Source organism: Cavia porcellus, unplaced genomic scaffold (genome assembly GCF_034190915.1).
Source record: "Cavia porcellus strain 051 isolate PalLab524CR breed Dunkin Hartley unplaced genomic scaffold, mCavPor4.1 scaffold_3, whole genome shotgun sequence".
NCBI lineage: Eukaryota > Metazoa > Chordata > Mammalia > Rodentia > Caviidae > Cavia > Cavia porcellus.
In genome coordinates, this window is record NW_026947486.1 from 70,023,746 (window position 1) to 70,043,036 (window position 19,291).

Genomic DNA, 19,291 nt, shown 5'->3' on the forward strand with positions numbered 1-19,291 from the left:
CCCTGTTTCCTATTAGTTTCCTTTTATTTTGCCCCTTATTACATTTTGGGTTTTGTGTAACAGAAATAATTGACATTTAAGCTTGTGTGTCTGATTATTCACTAAATTATGGTCTCAAGGAGCAAACTTTTATTCCTACAAATGACTCAAGTATATTCCTCTTCATAGCAGAGTAGTACTCTATTGTGTATAAATTCCACACTTTCTTCACCCATTCATCTGGTGATGGACATACTATATAGGCTGCTTCCAAGATTTTGCTAAAATCAATTGTGTTGCTATAAATATGGATATGCATGTGTCACTGTAATATGTTGTCTGTAACTCTTTCAGGAAGATACTTAGAAGAGAAATAGCTGGGTGAAGTGGAATCATTCTCTTTATTTTTTTGAGGAATCTCCATACTGATTTCCATAGTGATTTACTAGTTTTTATTGCCACCAACAGTGGCTACTAGATAAACTGATAGCACAAATGAAATCAATTAGCATATTTACTGAAATAGTTTTAAAACAATGGAATTCATAATTTGAAGAAGTACTAGAATTTCTGTCATTTTTATCTCATCTATTTTGATTTTTTTGTGTTTTTTCATATAAGGGAAATTATGGGATGGTTGAGCTTGAGCGTCTGACTTATTTCACTTAACATTATATTCTAATGTTGCATATATTTACCTACAAATGCTTCAAGATTATCTTTCTTTATGGCAATCTAGTACTCCATGGGTGTGCAGGTATGCGCATAATGTGATTTTAACTCTTGGGAAGATATCTAGAAGGCAAATAGCTGGGTCAAGTGGAATTTCTATTTTTATTTTTTGAGAAATCTCCACACTGGTTCTCATAGGGATTGTACTAGTTTGCATAGCTATCAACAATGTGGTAGAGTTTCTTATCCCCCACATCCTCACCAGCAGTTTTATTATTAGATTTTTTTTGCTGATAACCATTCTTTCTGGGGTAAAGTGGTGTTTTCGTTTAGTCTTAATTTGCATTTTTCTGATGGGCAGCAGTGATGAGTATTTTTTGGCCATTTGCACTTTTTATGAGAAGTGTATATTCGTTTCACTTGCCCATTTTTACTGAGTCTTTTATTTTGATGGGTCTCATTTTTTTGAGTTCTTTGTATATCGCTGATGTTAGCTGCCTCTGAAGGCAGCTGGAAAAATTTTTTTCTTATTCACTCCGTTGGTTGTTTCCTTTGTTATTCAAATGCTTTTTAAACTGATATGATCCCATCTGTTGATACTCACTGGGCTATTATTTCTTGTGCCACTGAGGTTGTTTTCTGAAAGTCCTTGCCTATGTCTTTAAGAGTTGTACATATTTTACCCTCCAGCTGGTTAGTTTGTTTTGTTTTAACATTTAGTTTGTTGATCCATTTTGATTTTAAAATAGTACATGGTGAGATATATAAGTCTAGACTCAATCATCTGCATACAGATGTCCAATTTTTCCCAGCACCATTTATTAAAAGGTGTATCTTTCATTCAGTATATGTTCTTGGCTCCCGTTTCAAACATCAAAGAGCTGTATGTACTTAGGTTTTTTTCTGCTTCTATTTTGTTCCATTGATCTACAAGCCATTTTTTGTGCCAATGTCATGCTATTTTAATCATGGCAGCTTTATAATATAACTTCAAGTGTGGGATTGTGATACCACCTGCTTTTATTGCCCAGCATTGCTTTTGCTATGGTGGGTCCCTTCTGATTCTGTATAAATTTTTGAATTGTTTTCTCTAGCTCTGTGAGAAATGACATTGATATTATTATTGGGTTTGTGTTGATCTCTGTATAAATTTTGGAAGCACAACCATTTTGATTATGTTAGTTCTGCCTATATTCTTGGTTTATTTTTATTAATTCATGTATATCTAGCACTATCCATTTCTTCTGAATTCTCCAATTTATTGGACCATAGATTTTCTAAGTAGTTACCAATAATCTGGACTTTGGTGGCATCTGTTGTGATTTTGCCTTTTTCATTTCTAATTGTGTTGACATGGATTTTTCTAGCTCTGGTCTTTATAATAATTTCTTTCCATATACTAGCTTTATATTTGGATTGTTGTTGCTTTTAGGTCCTTAAACTGCATCATTAGGTTATTTCTTGAGGTAAGTTTGTTTTTCTGATGTGGGCATTCACAAGTATAAAATTCCCTCTTAGGACTGCTTTCCTTGTGTTCTATAGATTCTGTTATGCTGTATTAGCATTATCATTTAATTCTAGAAATTTTCTTATTTCTTCCTTGTAAACCTTTTTTATACTAAGGTTTGAACTCACAACCTCATGTTTGAAACACTGAGCTAAATCCTTAGCCCCCAGTAAACCATTATTTAAATTCAAGAGTATTTTTTACTTGCCATGTGTTTGCATAATTTCTGTGATTTCTTTTGCTGTTGATTTGTAGTTTCATTGCACTATGATCTGATAATATGCATGGGATAATTTTGATTCTTTTGCACTTACTTAAGCACAAAAGGTTAAGCACAGATTGGTAGTGTGGAGAAAGTTTTGGAGAAAGTTTCATGTGCTGCTGAGAAGAATGCTTATTCTCTTGTTGGATAGAACACTATAGATACCTATTAACTTCATTTGTTTGAAATTTTCATTCAACTCTGGTATTTCTTTGGTGAGTTTTTTTGGCTAGTTGATCTATTTGTCACAATCAGATATCGAGGTCTCCCACTACAATTGTGTTGTTGTTTCTCTGATCTTTTATATCCAATAGTGTTTGTTTTACGAAGTTGGTTGTGATTGCATATGGTGCATATATGTGTATAATTATTATTTCTTCCTGTAGGATTATTTCCTTGAACAATATTTGGTGAACATCTTTGCCTCTTTTGATTAGTTTTGGCTTGAAGTCTACATTCTCTGAAAATAAGAGTTATTCCTGATTGTTTTTGTGTCCACATTGCACGGCATATTGTTTTTATCCTTTCAATTTTTTATCTATGAATTTCTTTTTGGACTAAGTGTGTTTCTTGTACACAGCATTCCATTGGATTTTGTTTCTTAACCCATTCTTTCAATCTGTGTCTTTTGATTAGGGAAATGAAGCCATTCACAATTAATTATTACTGAAGTGTACTGACTTATTCCTGTCATTGAATTATTTTCCCTTTACTGATTCCTTTCCTTTCTTTTCTGCCTAACTGCTCACACTGCCTGGTGTATTCATTCTATTATATTTTTGGGCATTTTTGGCTTCATTGTCTGTTTCTAAGATATCCTTGAGAGATTTTTGGAGTTCCCGTTTGGTGGTCATGAACTCCTTATGGCACTTTTGTCATGGAAAGCCTTTATTTCTCCATCCATTGTGAAAAATTCATAGGTTCTATCAGCCTGGATTTGAAGTTGTTTTCTTTTAGGGCTTGAAACACTTTACTCCAAGCTCTCCCAAAAACGAATTAAGAAAATAAATGAGTCCAAAATAAGTTTCCTCTGTTTTTGGATGAGTGATTTCATTATAGAATGTGCAGTCTTGACATCTAGCATTTTATGGGTTTCTTCATCTAGCTTTCAGCCTGTGAGTTTTTGAGGTGCCTGCTCTTTGCTCTAGTGGCTCCTTTGTTCATATAACCCAGGCTGTAGCAGCTGTCCAAACTGCGACATATCCTTGCTCATGTTGGCTGATGAAGGAAACAATCAGTCCACTGATCTCTGTGCTGGATGTGGACATTAGAGTGGCAGTTCAAGCAGATCCTTAAACTTAATGCTGGCACTTTTAGATCTAGTCACCTCTTGTCTCAGTTAATTTTCTTTCCTTTCTGAGTCAAAATACCCAACACCTAAAATTAAGGGAGGAAAGATTTATTTAGCTCATAGTTTGTGGAGGTTTCGTTCCATAATCAGCTGGCTCCAAGGCAGGGTAGCATGGCACACTTTCAGGTGGCAGAACAGAGCAAAAGAAGGAGCAAAAGGGAAGCAGAGCAAGCTTCTTTTCCTCCCTTACATTGTTGTAAGCAGTCTGCACCCCTTAGGTGGGGGTAGCACTTAACCATCTGTAGGCCCTCCCATTGCATGGCTGAGGATGTTACAAAGTAAAGACTCTGGCCCCCTCCTAAGTCACCTAGTTAATTAAAATGCTTACTATTATCTATGAGAGTGCTTCTTTCATGTGCCATTTTGTTCTGTTGAGTTGGCCTTCTTTAGATACTTAAGTCCTGGGCTGGTCATGCAGCTCAGTGCTTGAGTGCTTGTTTAGTATGTATGAATCCCTGGATTCAATCCTTGATACCTACTACCTCCTCCTGACAAAAACAGAACTGTAAGAGCTTTCAATGCATAAATATTAAGAGTTAGCCATTTATGATATGACCTGCAAGTATTTTCCTCAGTTTATTGTCATCAGATTTTGCTCATAATTTATTTTTTCTAAATGTGATTTGGAAATTTCTTTGTAATTTATCTTTTCTTGTATTACTGATGGTGATTTTTTTCCTTCTTTCTAAGTTAATGAGGATTGGACACAAGGCCTTTGATAGGTTCTGCTAGCCTGGGATTTAGCTACATCCTCTCAACTTGGTACTGGACCCAGAGAAAGAACTTATCTCTCTAAGACTAACATCTATGTTCTTCTTCTCATTTCAGAGATAAACCTTCCTCTCCTATTTTACATGTGTGCTGAGCCGTTTCCAATCTCAAGATTCCACAACCACCCAAGCCTCTACCCCAGCAGATGTTCCTTCAAATTAGTGGTTAATATGTCATTTTGCCACCTCCCAAACTCCTCCCCCAGCCAAAACTCATCAAAGTAGTCCTACTTCTTTGTTCTCATTTGAGAGCCTCTGTACCCCCTGCCCCTTGAAGCTCTCCCATGCCCACATTAAAGGCCTTCTCCTCTGTCTGCTTCTTACTTGTCTCATTTTCTCTTCACTGCTTCAGATTGAGTGCCCAAAATACTCAATCAGCCTTCACACTGAGCTAAATCCCCAGCCCTTTTTAATTTTTTAATTTTGAGACAAGGTCTTACTAATTTGCTAGATTGCCCAGATCGGGCTCAAACCCTTAAACCCACTGCCTAAGCCACCTAGAGTCTTGGAATTACAGGTGCATATTCATCTATGGCTTCTGAATTTTGAATCATAGTTTAAAAGTCTTTCCTTACTGCAGTGTTATTTTAAAAACATGTAATAACCTTTGAATAGCTGTGGGGGACATGTTCCAAAACCCCCAGGGGTACCTGACATTATGATTAATGCCTGTGTGATGACGTGACGTAAATGGGGTAGGCACTATGATAGAGCATTAGGCCGCTGTGTAAAGGTTACTTGAACTGAAGCACTGCAAAATTGGGACAGTTGATATAATAACTGAAATGAGTAGGTGACTAATGGGCATGCAGCATCAAACACTGTGGATATGCTGGACAAAAAGATGACTCATGTCCTGGAAAGGACAGCTTGAGATTTTGCACTACTCAGAATGGTACAGAATATAAAACATACAAAGTGTTTATTTCTAGGACTTTGCATTTAACGTTTTCAGACCACGGTTGATCACAGGTAGTTGAAACCATAGAAAGTGAAACAATGAATATGATTGTATCTCATCTTTGCTTTTTGTATGTTTATAGCTTCCTTCTTTTACTTTGTTTAATTTAAATCTTTCATCCACTTGGAATTTGTCCTGGTACATATTATGAGATAAGGAACCAACTTTATTTCTGAAGAGCTCCTTCTTTGTCCCAGCACTGTTTATTGAATAGTCCAACATGACCAAGATGTGCCTGTGGAAAAGATCATGCTGGCTGCTGTGTGGAAAAGTCACCAAGTCCTCCTGTTTTTACCTCCTCAGTGTGTCAACCCACTCTTCTTTTATAATTTCTAGGACCACTACCTTGAGCCAAGCCTTGCTTGTTACCCCTTCCCAGAATGATAGCAATCGGCTCCCTTCACTCTCGGGGCCTCTCAGCTACCTTCTTTACTCATTTTGTATTCCCATCCCTGTAGCTTTCAGAAGTGTTTGTTTTTTTTTTTTCTTAGTGCATGTGTACAGTACATAATGATTACATTCATTGTGGGAAGTTGATACATTTATATACCACATCTCTTTTCATTCCCTTTCCCTTCCCTTCTTCCCTGCTTCTTTCGTCCCTTGGTCCCCTTCCCTTCTGCAAAGATCTATCTTCCTGTTTTGCATTATATTTGTTTTGCTAGATAATTTATGTATATTTTGTGTTTCTCCTGTAAGATAAATCATGATATCATGCTTGTGTGTCTGATTTATTTCACTTAACATTATGGTTTCAAGGTATATTCATTTTTCTCCAAATAACTCAACTATTCTTTTTATGACGGAGTAGTATTCCATCCTCTATAAATGCCACATTTTCTTTATCCATTCATGTTTTGATGGACATATAGACCATATCCAAGATGTAGCTATTGTGAGTTGTGCTGTTATAAGCTTGGGTATGCAATATTACTGTAATACGATGTCTTTAAGTCTTCAGGAAGACACCTAGCAGGGGAATCGCTAGGGCAGATGGAATTTCTACTTGTAGGTTTTTGAGGAATCTCCATACACAAACACAAACAATGTAGAAGGATTTCTTGTTCTCCAAACCTGGCCACTGTTTGGTATTATTTGATCTCTTGATCATTATTTCTGGAGTAAGATGGAAGATGGAAGTTTAGTATTTGTTTGTTAGTTTGTTTGACTGATTTTTGAGACAGTGTTTCACTGTGTAGTTTAGGCTTGTCTTGTACTCGGTAGCTCATATTGGCCTAACATTCTTGGTGATTCTCCAGCTTCAGCCTCCTGAGTGCTGAGATTATAAATATATGGTACCACTCCCAGATAATGTTTTAATTTGCATTTCTCTAATGCCCAGAGATGATGAACATTTTTTCATGTATTTTTTAGCCATTTGTATTTCCTCTGAGAAGTAACTCTACATTTAAATTTTTCGTGTTTTGACTGGTTCTTTTATTTAAGCTGATCTAATTTTTTGAGTTCTTTATATATTTTAAATATTCACCCTTTGTCCAAGACATAGCTGGCAAAATTTCTATCCCATTTGTATGTTGGCTCCTCACTTTATTGCTGTTTCCTTTGCTGCCCAGAAGATTTTTAATTTGATATGATCTTACTTGTTGATTCTTGATGTTATTTCATGTGTTAGTAGGGTTGTATTCAGAAAAATCCTTGTCTATTCCTATGTCTTTAAGAGTTTTACCTATTTTATCTTCAGTAGGTTGTTTCTATTTTAATATTTTGATTTTTGATTCATTTTGATTTTGAGAGCTGAGACTAGATACAATCTTCTGCATGTGGATAGGCAGTTTTCTTGCACATTTGTAAAAGAGGCTGAGTCCTCGTTTTTGTCCCCTTTGTGAAAGATCAGATGACTGAGTGTACCTGGGGTTGTTTCAGCAGCCTCCATGCTTTTCTGTTGCTGTATGGGTCTGTTTCTGTGTCAGTATTATCCTGTTTTTATCAGTGTAGCTTTATGAAATCTCTTGGAATCTGGGATTGGGACACTTCCTCTCACTTTTCTCTTGTTTCCCAGGATTGCTTTTGGTATTCTGGGTTTCTTTTGGCTCCATATATAGATTTTGGGAATGTTTTCTCTAGCTCTGTGAGGAATGCTGCTGGCATTTTTATTGGAATTGTGTTAAATCTGTATGTTTTGGAGATATGACTATCTTGGCAGTATTTCCCAAGGCTGTTTCGATAGGACCATAGCACTTTTCTGTTTGGAAACTTTTAATGGCTTCTCCTTATCCGCAGGCTATCTTCTTCTCCTTATCCGTATACAGAAGACCCCATGTGACCTGGCCACAAACCCCATCACCAACCTCATGTACTTTACTTTTCTTCTCTTGCAGTCTACATTCTAGTGATGCCAAAATCCTTAGGGTTCTCTGAGCTTAGGGTGTAGTTTTCATGCTTCCATCCCTGTGAAACTGCTGTGACTTCTGCCAGCAAGTCCATTCTCCAGCCATGAGCCTAGACAGCATTCCTTTCTCAAAACTTATCACAGTAGTCACCTCCAGGAAACCGTCTGAAACTTTTGCTGTGCTCTCCTGCTGCCTCTGTCCCTCCTTTCATTGTTCTTCTCATACTGTAGACCAGATGTCACTTTATAAGTTTGTCTCCCGGAAAACAAGAACTTTTCTTTTGTCTTTGATGTGTAGGGGCTGAGTGAATGAAAGACCCTCCTTTGGGAATGTATTCATGCACTGTGCATTGCACACATCCTGTTGAACAGCCCATAAAGTAACATTTATTGTCTGTGCTATCTACACTAAGCACTGGGTAAGTGTTCTACATGGAAACTCTTGATTTCATTTAAACCCCACATGGTCACTAGGCTTATAGTAGTACATAACCTGGAGCTTATGACATTAAATGAGAAAAGAGGTCACATCTCTACCTGTATTAGCTCCAACTAAAATATCCTTTTCAGTTATCAATATTGACAACAAAGCAGGTACATTAGCAGCACTCTGTGCTGTCATTAATATGAGTCACAGGTATTCATGTCACATTACAGCAATCTTTCACATTTTTCATTGCCTCAACACTTGAAAACATGTTTCAACAAATATTTTGATAGTTGTATTTCAGCATGATTGTTTTCTTTCATAGTCTTGTACTCCTATTTATTTTACTTATTATTCTTGAAGACTTTATTCTTCCCCCAACTTCCCAAGGGTTTTATTGTACCAGAAAAGTCAGAACTCGGGCTGCAGATTTAGCTCAGTGGCATAAGCACCTGCCTTGCAAGCAGGCAGTCGTGAGTTCGATCCCTGGTACAGATAAAAAAGAAAAAGACAAAAAAAAAAAAAAAGAAAATAAAAGAAAAAGAAAAGTCAGAACTCCTGCTCTAGATGTGACACTGATATTTGAAACCAGGCAAGCTGACTTTACAACACCATGGAGTCACTTAATTTAGTGTCACTTCAAATCCTAGTTCTGCCACCTACCAGCAAGTCCTAGGCATATCGGGTAGTGCCTTGACCCGCCTTATTTGTTTTCTCACTTGTGAAGTGGGTTGGTATGAGGCCAGGGAAATAGCTCAGTGGCACAAGTGCCTGCCTGGCAAGCACAAGGTCCTGAGTTCGATTCCCAGTACCAATTAAAAAGGAGGAGGAGGAAAGAAAAAGTGAAAAAAAGAAGTAGGGGTGGTAATGTTTCCCAACTCACTGGATGTTGTGAGGCCAGATGAGCTAATTATGTATGTAAAGTATATACAAACTATTGTATACACTGGCATATAAAAAGTGCTAAGTTCTGGTTTCCTATTATTAACCACTATTCCACTGAATTTCATTAATTATTCATCTATTTTTCTATGGAAATTGTAGGCTGTATAGCTCAGGATTATATCTTGCTCAGTACTACAGATACAGAACCTTGCATGTATTCAGTGAATGCTTATCAGGGACTTGAGCATAGCTGATCCTTCCCCTTTGAGATGCTGGCTTCTCTTTTTGACTCCAGGACACCCTTTTTTTTCTTATCCTACCTCTCTGACACTTTCTTTGCTTTCCTCCATAGAGAATGGGTGTTGTCAGTGGATATAGCTCATGAAAATACAAGGGTACTTCAAGACTAACATGTCTCCAGCCCAAATCCTCATTTACATACCCTTTCTTCCAACTTATCCTTTCTCCTCCAATTCCTAGTGGATCTCTTCTTTATCCAGTGTCAAAGCCAAAAATCTGGGCAATATCCAAGCTCCCTTCTCTGCTTCATCCTCTCTACTAACTAGATAGGGAGCTCTAATGATTTAGATTCTCAAAATTGCTGGCACATTCGGCCCTTTCTTTACATTCCTACTTCCGTTCTGCTACCTCTTAGCACCTATTACAGGCCTTACTTTGTTTTCTTTTCTTACTCATGTCCCTGCCTCATGACAGCTTCTAACTGCCACCTCCTCTGTCCTTCCATTTGATCTCCAGAGTAATCTTTCAAAAGAAAGAGCAAATATGATCAGATTTTGTTCCATTGCTAAAACTAATCCAGGATGAAGACTATACTCAGTTACATGGCAATCAAGACTCTTTACAATCTGATGTAATTGTTTTACAATCTGAGACCCTATTGTTTTGACTGTGGTTTTTCGTCACTTGGACTCCAACCCCATTTCTTTGCCTTCTGAACGAAGCAGTTAGCTTACAGATTTGTCCAGTCTGTCCCCTCCAGGCATACATTAGCTTCTGTACCTGGAACTTGTTAGACTCCATATGCTTTTTTACAAGTTATCTCAAAAGTGTTATTTTCTGTGTAGTAGTATCTCTGAGTCACTTAGACAACCTGAAAAGTGTGTTTTCCTTATTATTCAGTATGTACCTTGAGTGTAGCGACTGCCTTAGTTCATAGTTTGTATGTTGCCACTAGGTGGCAGTAGACACATCTTATTATTTTCCTGGGAAGAGGGACAAAAAGGGAAGTTTTATTTTAATCAATAAAATTAACGATAATTAAAATTTTGATTAAATAATGATTGTTGTAATTGAGATCCTATAGGAGTGAGGGATGGGTGAAGTATATGAGACTTCTAGAATTCTAGCATGATGGCTAGGTATAGAGTACCATTAACAAAGAGGGCGCAAAATAAAAATCATGTTTGGGATTATCTTAGTTTGTTTGGGCTACTATAACAAAAAGTACCATAAAGTAGGTAGCTCATAAACAACAGATACTTATTTTTCATAGTTCTAGAGGCTGAATGGTCCAATATCAAGCAATCAGATTTGAGGTCTGGTGAGGGCCTGTGCTTCGTAGGTGGTGCCTATTCCCCATACTGCCACATGAGCATAGGCCAGAGAAAGAAGACTCTCAGGAGACTGCAGGAATGATCAGAGCAACAGAAGGAAAGTCTAGTTGTCCTGGAAGCTAAAGCAATAAAACTTTTCACCAAAGTAGTAGTAAGCCAAGCCACATGGGATCTAAGTAGTGCAATAAAAATAGGCCTTTGAAGAAATGGCAATGGGAGGAAAGAAATTGAGAATACTAAGTGGCAAGGCTTTAAAGGTGTTGCAGAACTAGTAAAAGGGATTTCTTTTCTTTCTCTCTTCCTATCCCTTGTTCCCCCCTCCCTTTCTCTTTCCTTTCCTTTGTACCTAGATCAGGACATGTTTATATGCTTAGGATGAAGGCCAGTACAAGACAGAGAAGTGAGTGAATTCCAAAATTATGACAAGTGCTGAGAATGAGCGGGGTTTGGTGATAGGTTGAGGATGATGATGGCAGGAGGAACAGGTGCTGTAGGAAATGGGGAGGAGATAAGTCTAAGCTGCTTCAGCACTGTCCCAAAACTCTCCACGAGGATGGAAATACCCTGTGTATCCTCTGTTCAGCATGGTACCCTCAGGCTACATATGGCTCCTGGGTAATCGCAATGTGGTTAGTTGAACAGAGGAATTGAATTTCTGGTTTCATTTTAAATTTAATTAATTGGAATTGAAATTTACCAGCCAAATGTGGCTACTGTATTGGACCACATAGTTGTAGAAGGTTGGTGACTTACATGGAGGGCCATTCTCGAATAGGAATTGGTGTGTTTTTCTGGCACTGCACTTCTCTCTTTGGGGATCAGTAGTCTGTGTAGGAGCTGAATATATGCTTGGGGAATCTGTCCAATGCTGGGGCTTTGCAGGTGGTTTCAACAGCTTCAGCATTAATGAAGATTTTGAAAGTGAGGGATATTTGGGGTTCAGAAAAGTTTTGATAATCCCACCACACATTTTCTTGCTCTTAAGTTTCTGACCAAGGACAGGTCACCCATGGAATGATAGCATAATGGAACATAGAAGAGGTCATTGTCAGCAGCTGAGGGATGCAGGGTTTCTCTGGCAAGCGGGGCTAGAGATTGCAACTTTGGTCTGGAATTTAGATACATAAATGAGCTTCCTACTCTGTATCCAGGAAATCTAAGATGACCATTGTAGATCTCCACCCTATTTCCTACCCTGTCAGTGACATCGGGAAGCCCGAGTAGAAAGAAGAGTGAAGTCTGGTGGTGGTCTCAGCACTGTTGGGAGGTTGAGGCAAGAGCATCAAAGTTTGAGCCAAGTCTGACCGACTTAGCAAATCCTATCTCAAAATAAAAGAAAAGTAAGGAGGGTGTTGATGGCTAGAATGTAGCTCAGTGCAAAAGGCTATGGGTTTGATGCTGGTACTACAAGAAAAAATTTTTTAAAAGGGGGGAAGAAAAAGGTGAGTAGATTTCACTGTCCATAGAGACAGACTTTACTGATAAGTGAATGCTAAAAAAAGTATTTGTTGCCCATTACAAAACTGGAATACCTGCTTTCAGATTCTAGTCCCTTTCCTTACTAATTGGGTAACTTTGGCAAAGTCCTTTAATTTCTCTGTGCATCAGTTTCCTCATCTATAAAACAAGAAAATAGGAGACTTCCTCGTGGGATTGTAATGAACATTAAATGGGATAATGTATGTGACGTGCTTATAATATTCTGTCACATAGTTGTTGCTATTTAAGTTGCCTGCTATTACAGAGTTTGTATGGTTTGTGCTTGTCATTGTAGTATGACTCTGCCTCCTAATCAAATAAAATTGTGGTTTGAACAATGTTTTAGGTTCTCATTCTTAACCACCCACCCTTTGGAGATGAGCTAGTGAGGGGCTAGGTAGAAGTGGGGGGAGGGATGAAGAATCCTCTTGGTTTCTCAGGGTGTAAAGGATTATAGAGCCGGTGTTGAAAATCAAACAGTCCAAGCTGGTGTGGAAGGCAGGGAGGCTAGGCGAGATTAGAGGATCAAGGAGAAATTCCATGGGAGGGTGCGTCATACGGTCAGAGGCCACCAAGAAGTCTCATGGTATGTGTAGTGTAGGAATGAGGATGTGAAAGGTGAAAGTATGGGAGGCTGTGGCCAGATGTTCCCAGCTGAGGCGCAGGGCTTTAGAGTGATGACAGATGGCAGCTTGTGGGTAGTTAGGTGGAGCAAACCTGTGGAGTTGAGGAATTTCATGAGGCCAGAGGCTTTAGAAGAAGCACCTTGTGCCGGTGGTGCAATCTCCAAAACACTGACAACAAAAGGTATAATGTGAAAAGGAATACTAATTCAAGTGATACTGGTCTGGGATGAATCTGATAGTGACCTGGAGAACAAGGGTGACAACTGGAGGAGCAGAATCTTGCAAGGAGAAAGCAGGAGGAAGAAACATCTAGAAGCAATAAAGGAGCACCCCCCGCCCTGAAGGTTTGCTGTGGAAATAGGATGGGGTAGGACAGTGTCCATTGGGAGCATGCAGCAGGTAGAGGGGTATCCTAGGGAGATACAGCCAGGTCCCCTTAGTGTGAAGGGGTGCAATGGGACATCCTGGGGAAAGTGGCAGGTGTAGAATTATCTGCTGACTGGTGACACAGGGTTTCCAGAGGGTAGTGGGATTATCGTGGGGAAGTCAGCTATGGGATGGACACAGAAAGAACCAGTGCAGCTTTGGGGCCATGGCTTGGTCCTGCCTGAGAGGCTATTGATGCAGTTCAGCTCTGAGAGCACCCCTTTCTTTCTCATGGTGTTGGTTATTGGTTGGTTGGGGTGGGTTTTATTTAGGCAGGGAGTCTTAACCTAACTTGAATGGGAGAAATCACATCTATCTTCACTGGTCTGTAGCAGAACACAGCACATGAATACAGGCAATGAGCACTAGTGCTGTTAGTTGTGTGTGTGACAGTAGCGAATACAGGCGGCTTCTTATCTCTCTACAGTAGTTACAGTCACCTCAGAATACTGCTTATGTTAATCAGTTTGGAATTATGGTAGTGGCCAGATCTACTGACATAATTTATTATCAAAACGTACTTGGAAGGAAACATAATTACTGTGTGACAGAGTTTTAAATATTTTTGGTAATTGTGTTATAACTTTACTTCCTTTTCAATATTTTGCGTTTTACTCTATGCATTTCAAACATAAACACATAAAATAATATGTTTTTATGCCAAGGACTCCTTTACCTTGCTTGCCTCAGGACGGCTGGAAAGTCCTTTTGTGTCACTAGAGGGCGCTCGTGATTCACAGTTGGGGAACCGGGGGCCTTTCCGGTAAGAGGTTTTGAAATACTACAGATGATTCACATGTCCTTCGTGGACATTTTGGGAAAGTGGGGTTTAAGAACCCTAGTGCTGTTTGATCTGGGCAAGCCACTTCTTTCTTGAGTGGGCTCTCAGTGTCACTCCTGGAGGACAGGAATTGGAATGGAGCTTCTGTGCTAGTTTCCAGGACCAGTTAAAGGAAAGCACTTTGGTCACTGACAGCTTCAAAACTGGCCTCAAGGTCATACTGACCTCAGGGTGTAGCTTGGGCTTCCTGTTTTTCCGCCCAAGAAAGCCCATTGTTTCTCCTGTCTAGCTAGCATTAGAGTGCTAGTACAGTTCTTTTTTACTGGATTCCTGATCTGCTCTTCTGGTCAGGCAAGGGCAGGAGAAGGGTTAAGGAATTGAGGTGAAGCCTGAAGGCTTCTGTCAGCCCAGTGGGTGAGAGAGGAGCTGGGAAATTTGAAAAATTGGCTGAGGCTGGACCTTATGCAAGAGGGTGGGTAAGCGGGTTTCTGAAGAGCATTGGGTGTTCTCTGCTGAGGAGGAAGTCACTAGGGTGCAGGAGCCCTTCATAGAAACAAAGAATTAACTATTTTTGGACTTACTTTGTAGGAGACACCAATCCTCACCAGGTCAGAAAATTGGCCCTTCCCTTACCCTCTCCCCATCTAGTCAGTAGCAGATCCAGCCATTTCTGCCTCCTGATCATTTCTTGTATTCATTTTCACTATCCCTACCTTAGTTTAAGTAAGATCATCTATTGTGGCAGCCTCCTTGCTTCTCTCTCTCCCTCTCTCTGTCTCTTTCTGTCTCTCTGTCTCTCTCTCTTTTCCATGTGAGGACACAGCAAGAGTGTGACCCTCTACAAACAAAGAAGTAAGCCCTCACCAGAAACCAAGGATTCTGATTTCTTGATCTTGAGTTTCTAGCCACCAAAACTATGAAAAAAATTGTATTGTCTAAGTTATTCAGACTATAGAACTTTATCAGGTGAGCCTAAGGAGACTAAGACATTTTCCTGAAATGGTCTTGCCTGGCCTCAGCCTTGATAGCTGGATTGTTGGACTTGGCTATCAACATTGTCTTTCATGGCATGTGGTTCTCAGGGCAGTGTTCAAGAAGGCAAGCCCCAATACACAAGTGTGCATCATGCTTCTGACTGAATTTCTTTTGGATGATGTCCTATTGGCCAGAAGTCATGACCGTGTCAGCCACATACCCAGATCAATGTGAGAGAGAAACATATAAGGATGTGATTTCTGGGAAGGTGTGATAAACTGGGAGTCATTACTATAATGATCTACCACAGGAGCCAAGATCAGAAGTTTGGTTTAAGTTTGAGATGCTCGCTAGACATTGAGTATAGGAGGAGAGGTAGATGAACCTGAATTAAGGGAAGAGATCCAAGCTGAGCTATAAATTTTGGAGACATGAGCATGTAGATCATATTAAAACTATGATATTGGATGAAATCAATGAGAGAACAGTGTCCAAGAAGCCAAGTGAAGAATGTTTCAAGTACAAAAGGTACATAGGGTGAGGCCTGGAGATGGATTGTTGGATTTAGCACTGAAAAGGTCATTTGTTTTTGTTTTTGTTGTTGTTGTTTTAACAAAATACTCCAGATTTACCACCATAAACATTTTTTTGAGACAGTGTCTCACTGTGCAGTTCAGGTTGGCCTTGAGCTCACTTTGTAGCCCAGGCTGGTCTTGAACTTACAAGGGTCCTTCTGCCTCAGCCTCCCAAGTCCTGGGATTATAGGTGGGTGCCACCACACCTGGCACTGAAAAAATAATCTGTGACCTTGTTGTACAAGGGGTGAAATCTGAGAAGAATGACTTTAACAGAGAAAAAGGAAAGAGGAATTATGAGAGACTGGACTGGTGCTGTCCAAAAAGGATATGTGAGGCACATATATAATTTCAGATGTCCCAGAATCACACTAACAATAGGTAACACAGATAGGTGAAGTTAAATTACTATATTTAACTCAGTTTATCTAAAATATTATCTTTTCAATATACCCAACATAAAAATCATTATGGGATATTACTATGTTTCCTTTGAAATCTACTATGTATTTTATCCTCACAGCACATCTCAGTTCAAACTAGTCGCATGTAAAGTGTTAAATAGCCACATATGACCAGTAGCTACCATATTGGACAGTGCAGGTGTAGAGAATTTTGCTACAAATGGGAGCAGAGCAATGAGTAGAATTAGTGAGGTCAAGTGTGTAGAATGGTAAAAATTATGGTAACTGAGCTTATATGCTAATGGAGTAATCTGGTAGACAAGAAATTGCTATAATGTAAGAGAAAGAGAAACAGTAGCTGGTGTGGCATTGTCAAGTAGGTAAGAAGGCATGGCATCTGGACACAAATGCAATTGATAGCCTTGATGGGGATCCCTGGGCAGTTCATCTGTGGTTATGTGGATAAAGGCAGAGCAAATTGGGCACCTGTTGATTCAGCCATGTAGTTAAATGTGATCATGAGCTTTTGAAGATGTTTTTGTCTGATTCTTTTTTCCCAGTGAAGTGAGAAGCAGAAAGCAGGGTCGCTATTGAGAATGAGGACAGTACAGAAGTATTAAAGGTTTGCGAAGAAAGGAGAAGATGTTAAATTGTGGTCTAGGAGAGTGACAGAGCAAATGGACTGGGCAAGTATAGCATGATTGCATGGCATCATGAAGGGTGCCCTTGAGGTTTGTGGTCACAAATTTGATGTGAAACAGCCGGCACTCTTGTTTTTCTCCAGCCACATTCAGCTGTATAGAGATAGGCAAGAGAAAGAATGAGGGAAAGGGAAAGAAGAGATCACAGTTTCACCAGGCCTGAGATTTGTTTTCTAAATGAGTACCATAATGAGGGGCACCATGAAACCAGAAGTGGCTCCAGTGGATAATTAGAATGATGAGCTGTGGGATTTAAGCATGGAAGAGTGAGCCCTGGGAGACAGGAAAAGGTGGTAGGACCAATGGTTTGCAGATTCCAGTGAAGTAAAAAAACTTGGGATCATGGGTAGAGGAAGTGAGCAGGAAACATACTAAGGGTTCTTGAGGTAATGCTTGACTTTGAGATTAGAGGGAAGCCATGGCAGTTATTCCTAATTATAAGGTCTGAGGCATGATCATGAGTGGCTAAGACACATTAGAAGACAAAATCATTCAGGAGAAGAAGACAAGAAACTGAAACATGATGCAGAAAGTTTCTTCTAGATGCATTTAGAAGTTATCAAGAAATATAAGTGGAACAATTTTGGAGCGATTGGTACCAAGACAGGTATTAATATTTTTGAATACAGAAGGTCATGACTCAGATGTCTGTAGATAACTGTAGAAGGAAATGATGGACAGTAGCACAGTATGGTATTTGTGGGGTTTTGACAAGAAGGGAAAGCCAGCAGTCTGGAAATCGCAGTGAAAATAAAAAGCAACTTGCTCTACTAACATAGGCCAAAGGAGAAAAATTAGTCATTACTTTAGAGAGCAACAGATAAAGCAGTCTCTTTCTGGAGGAGAGGCAGGTTGAGTAACAACAAAAGAACGAAAGGGTCATTCAGAGAAATTGGGTGCGTAGGGAATTTGCCTAATTATTTTTTGTAACTTTTTGGGAATCCCCTTCCTTGTCTCGTTCACCTGGAAAACTTTCACATCTTTTACCACTCAGCTTCTACATCCCTGTTTTCCTGAAACTGTGGTAGCAGTAGTTATCAGTGGCCAGCATGCTGGGAAATCCCATTGTGAGTGTTTATGATTTCCTGTGCTTTGTAGAGAAGTATGTCCCAGTGGAATGTTCTGTGGTGATGGGAATACTGTCTCTGCAATGTCCACTATGGTAGCCACTAGACACATGTGGCTGTTGACTGCTTGAAATGTAGGAACTAAATCTTTAATTTTGTTTAGTTTTATCCGTTCAAATATAAATTACCACATGTGGCTCAGGGCAGCCTCATTTATTGGTCAATGGGAGTAACAGAGCATTTAACATTATTGATCTTTTCCTTCTTGAAATTTGATGTTTTCTCAGCTTCCACAATGCCTCTCTTCTAGTTCTGTGGCTGCCTCTTAATGTTTGTTTTCAATATTGTCTTTTCATGGACCCTTCTGCCAGCTTAACTGTTGTTGCTTTCTGGCCCCATTATTAGTCCTGTTTTCTGTCTGTCTCTGTCCCCCACCCCTCATCAAGCCCAGGTCCATGCATGTGCTGGGCAAAGTGCTTCATCACTGAGCTACATTCCCAGCCCATTTTACTTTTTATTTTTAGAGAAGATAATCATTAAATTGTTCAGTTTGACTTAAACAAACTTGTGATCCTCCTATCTCAACCACCCAAGTAGCTGGGATTGTAGGCATGTGTCACCATCACTGGCTCTGTAATCTTATTTTGTGGACATTTCCCTATTGATTTTATTTATACCGCAGGTTCTGTGTTTAATCTATCTCCCTCTCCTGAGCTTTAGTCCTAGACATCAGCAGCCTAATGGTGACATTTGATGACGACATTCAGAGACAGCACACCCTCACCTGAGCGTCCCTCCTGAAGTTTTATCCTCTCAGTTCCTGAAGTCCTGGAAGTCACCCTATGTGGTTCTTTAATGACTGGTAGACTTCAGGTCATGTCTATCACTGCAGCAGGATTAATCCTGTTTCCCTCTAGTCCATTGTTCACATTGCTGCTGGAGCAGTCCAGCTAGCTGCAGCCAAAATCTAAGCTCTCTGCTCTCCTGTTTAAAACCCTGCTATGACTTCTCACTGTGTATAGGATAAAGGCCAAGTTGCCTGACATGGTGGACAAGGCTCTTCATGGCCAGGTCTATTTACCAGTCTCCTAGCTTCGTCTCCTGGAAAATGCCCTGTCTCACAGATTCCTGGGTTTCCAGTAACACAGAAATGCATGTATTGTACACAGGCCACATACCGTTTGCTGATACAGCACCTTTTCTTGGGCTGTACCCTATGCTTTGAATGTCCCTTCTTTCCTTCCTTCAGGTACCCCAAATACTTATTGTTCTTCAAAACTCACTCTGTCGTTTTCTGCAGCTTCCCTTCCTCAGGGTCCCCACTGTTTCCTTACGTTTATCACACCCTTTCATCTTCCGCTTGTAAACTGCAGGGACCAGCTTTGGCTTTGTATCCCTACTGCCTCCCGGGGATCTGATGCCCATCAGTAGATGCTGACTGAGTGGGCAGCATGAGCAAGTGAATGAATGGAAGGAATCAGGAGCAAGGTTGGATAGTGGGGTGATACCCTGCCCAGTC

General features: G+C 39.7%; 1 protein-coding gene across 11 annotated transcripts in view; it reads left to right on the forward strand.

Annotated features, from left to right (window-relative positions):
- Tmem164 (transmembrane protein 164) overlaps window positions 1-19,291 on the forward strand; it is a 156,388-nt gene that overhangs the window by 126,050 nt on the left and 11,047 nt on the right. The window contains exon 6 of one of the 11 annotated variants that reach the window (XM_013150199.2): window positions 4,600-4,853. The exons of the other annotated variants lie outside the window; for them this stretch is intronic. Coding sequence (XP_013005653.2) covers window positions 4,600-4,766 — 167 coding nt within the window. The 3' untranslated portion in view covers window positions 4,767-4,853. Of the gene's footprint in view, window positions 1-4,599; window positions 4,854-19,291 lie in introns of those variants that run through there. 11 annotated transcript variants of the gene reach the window in all.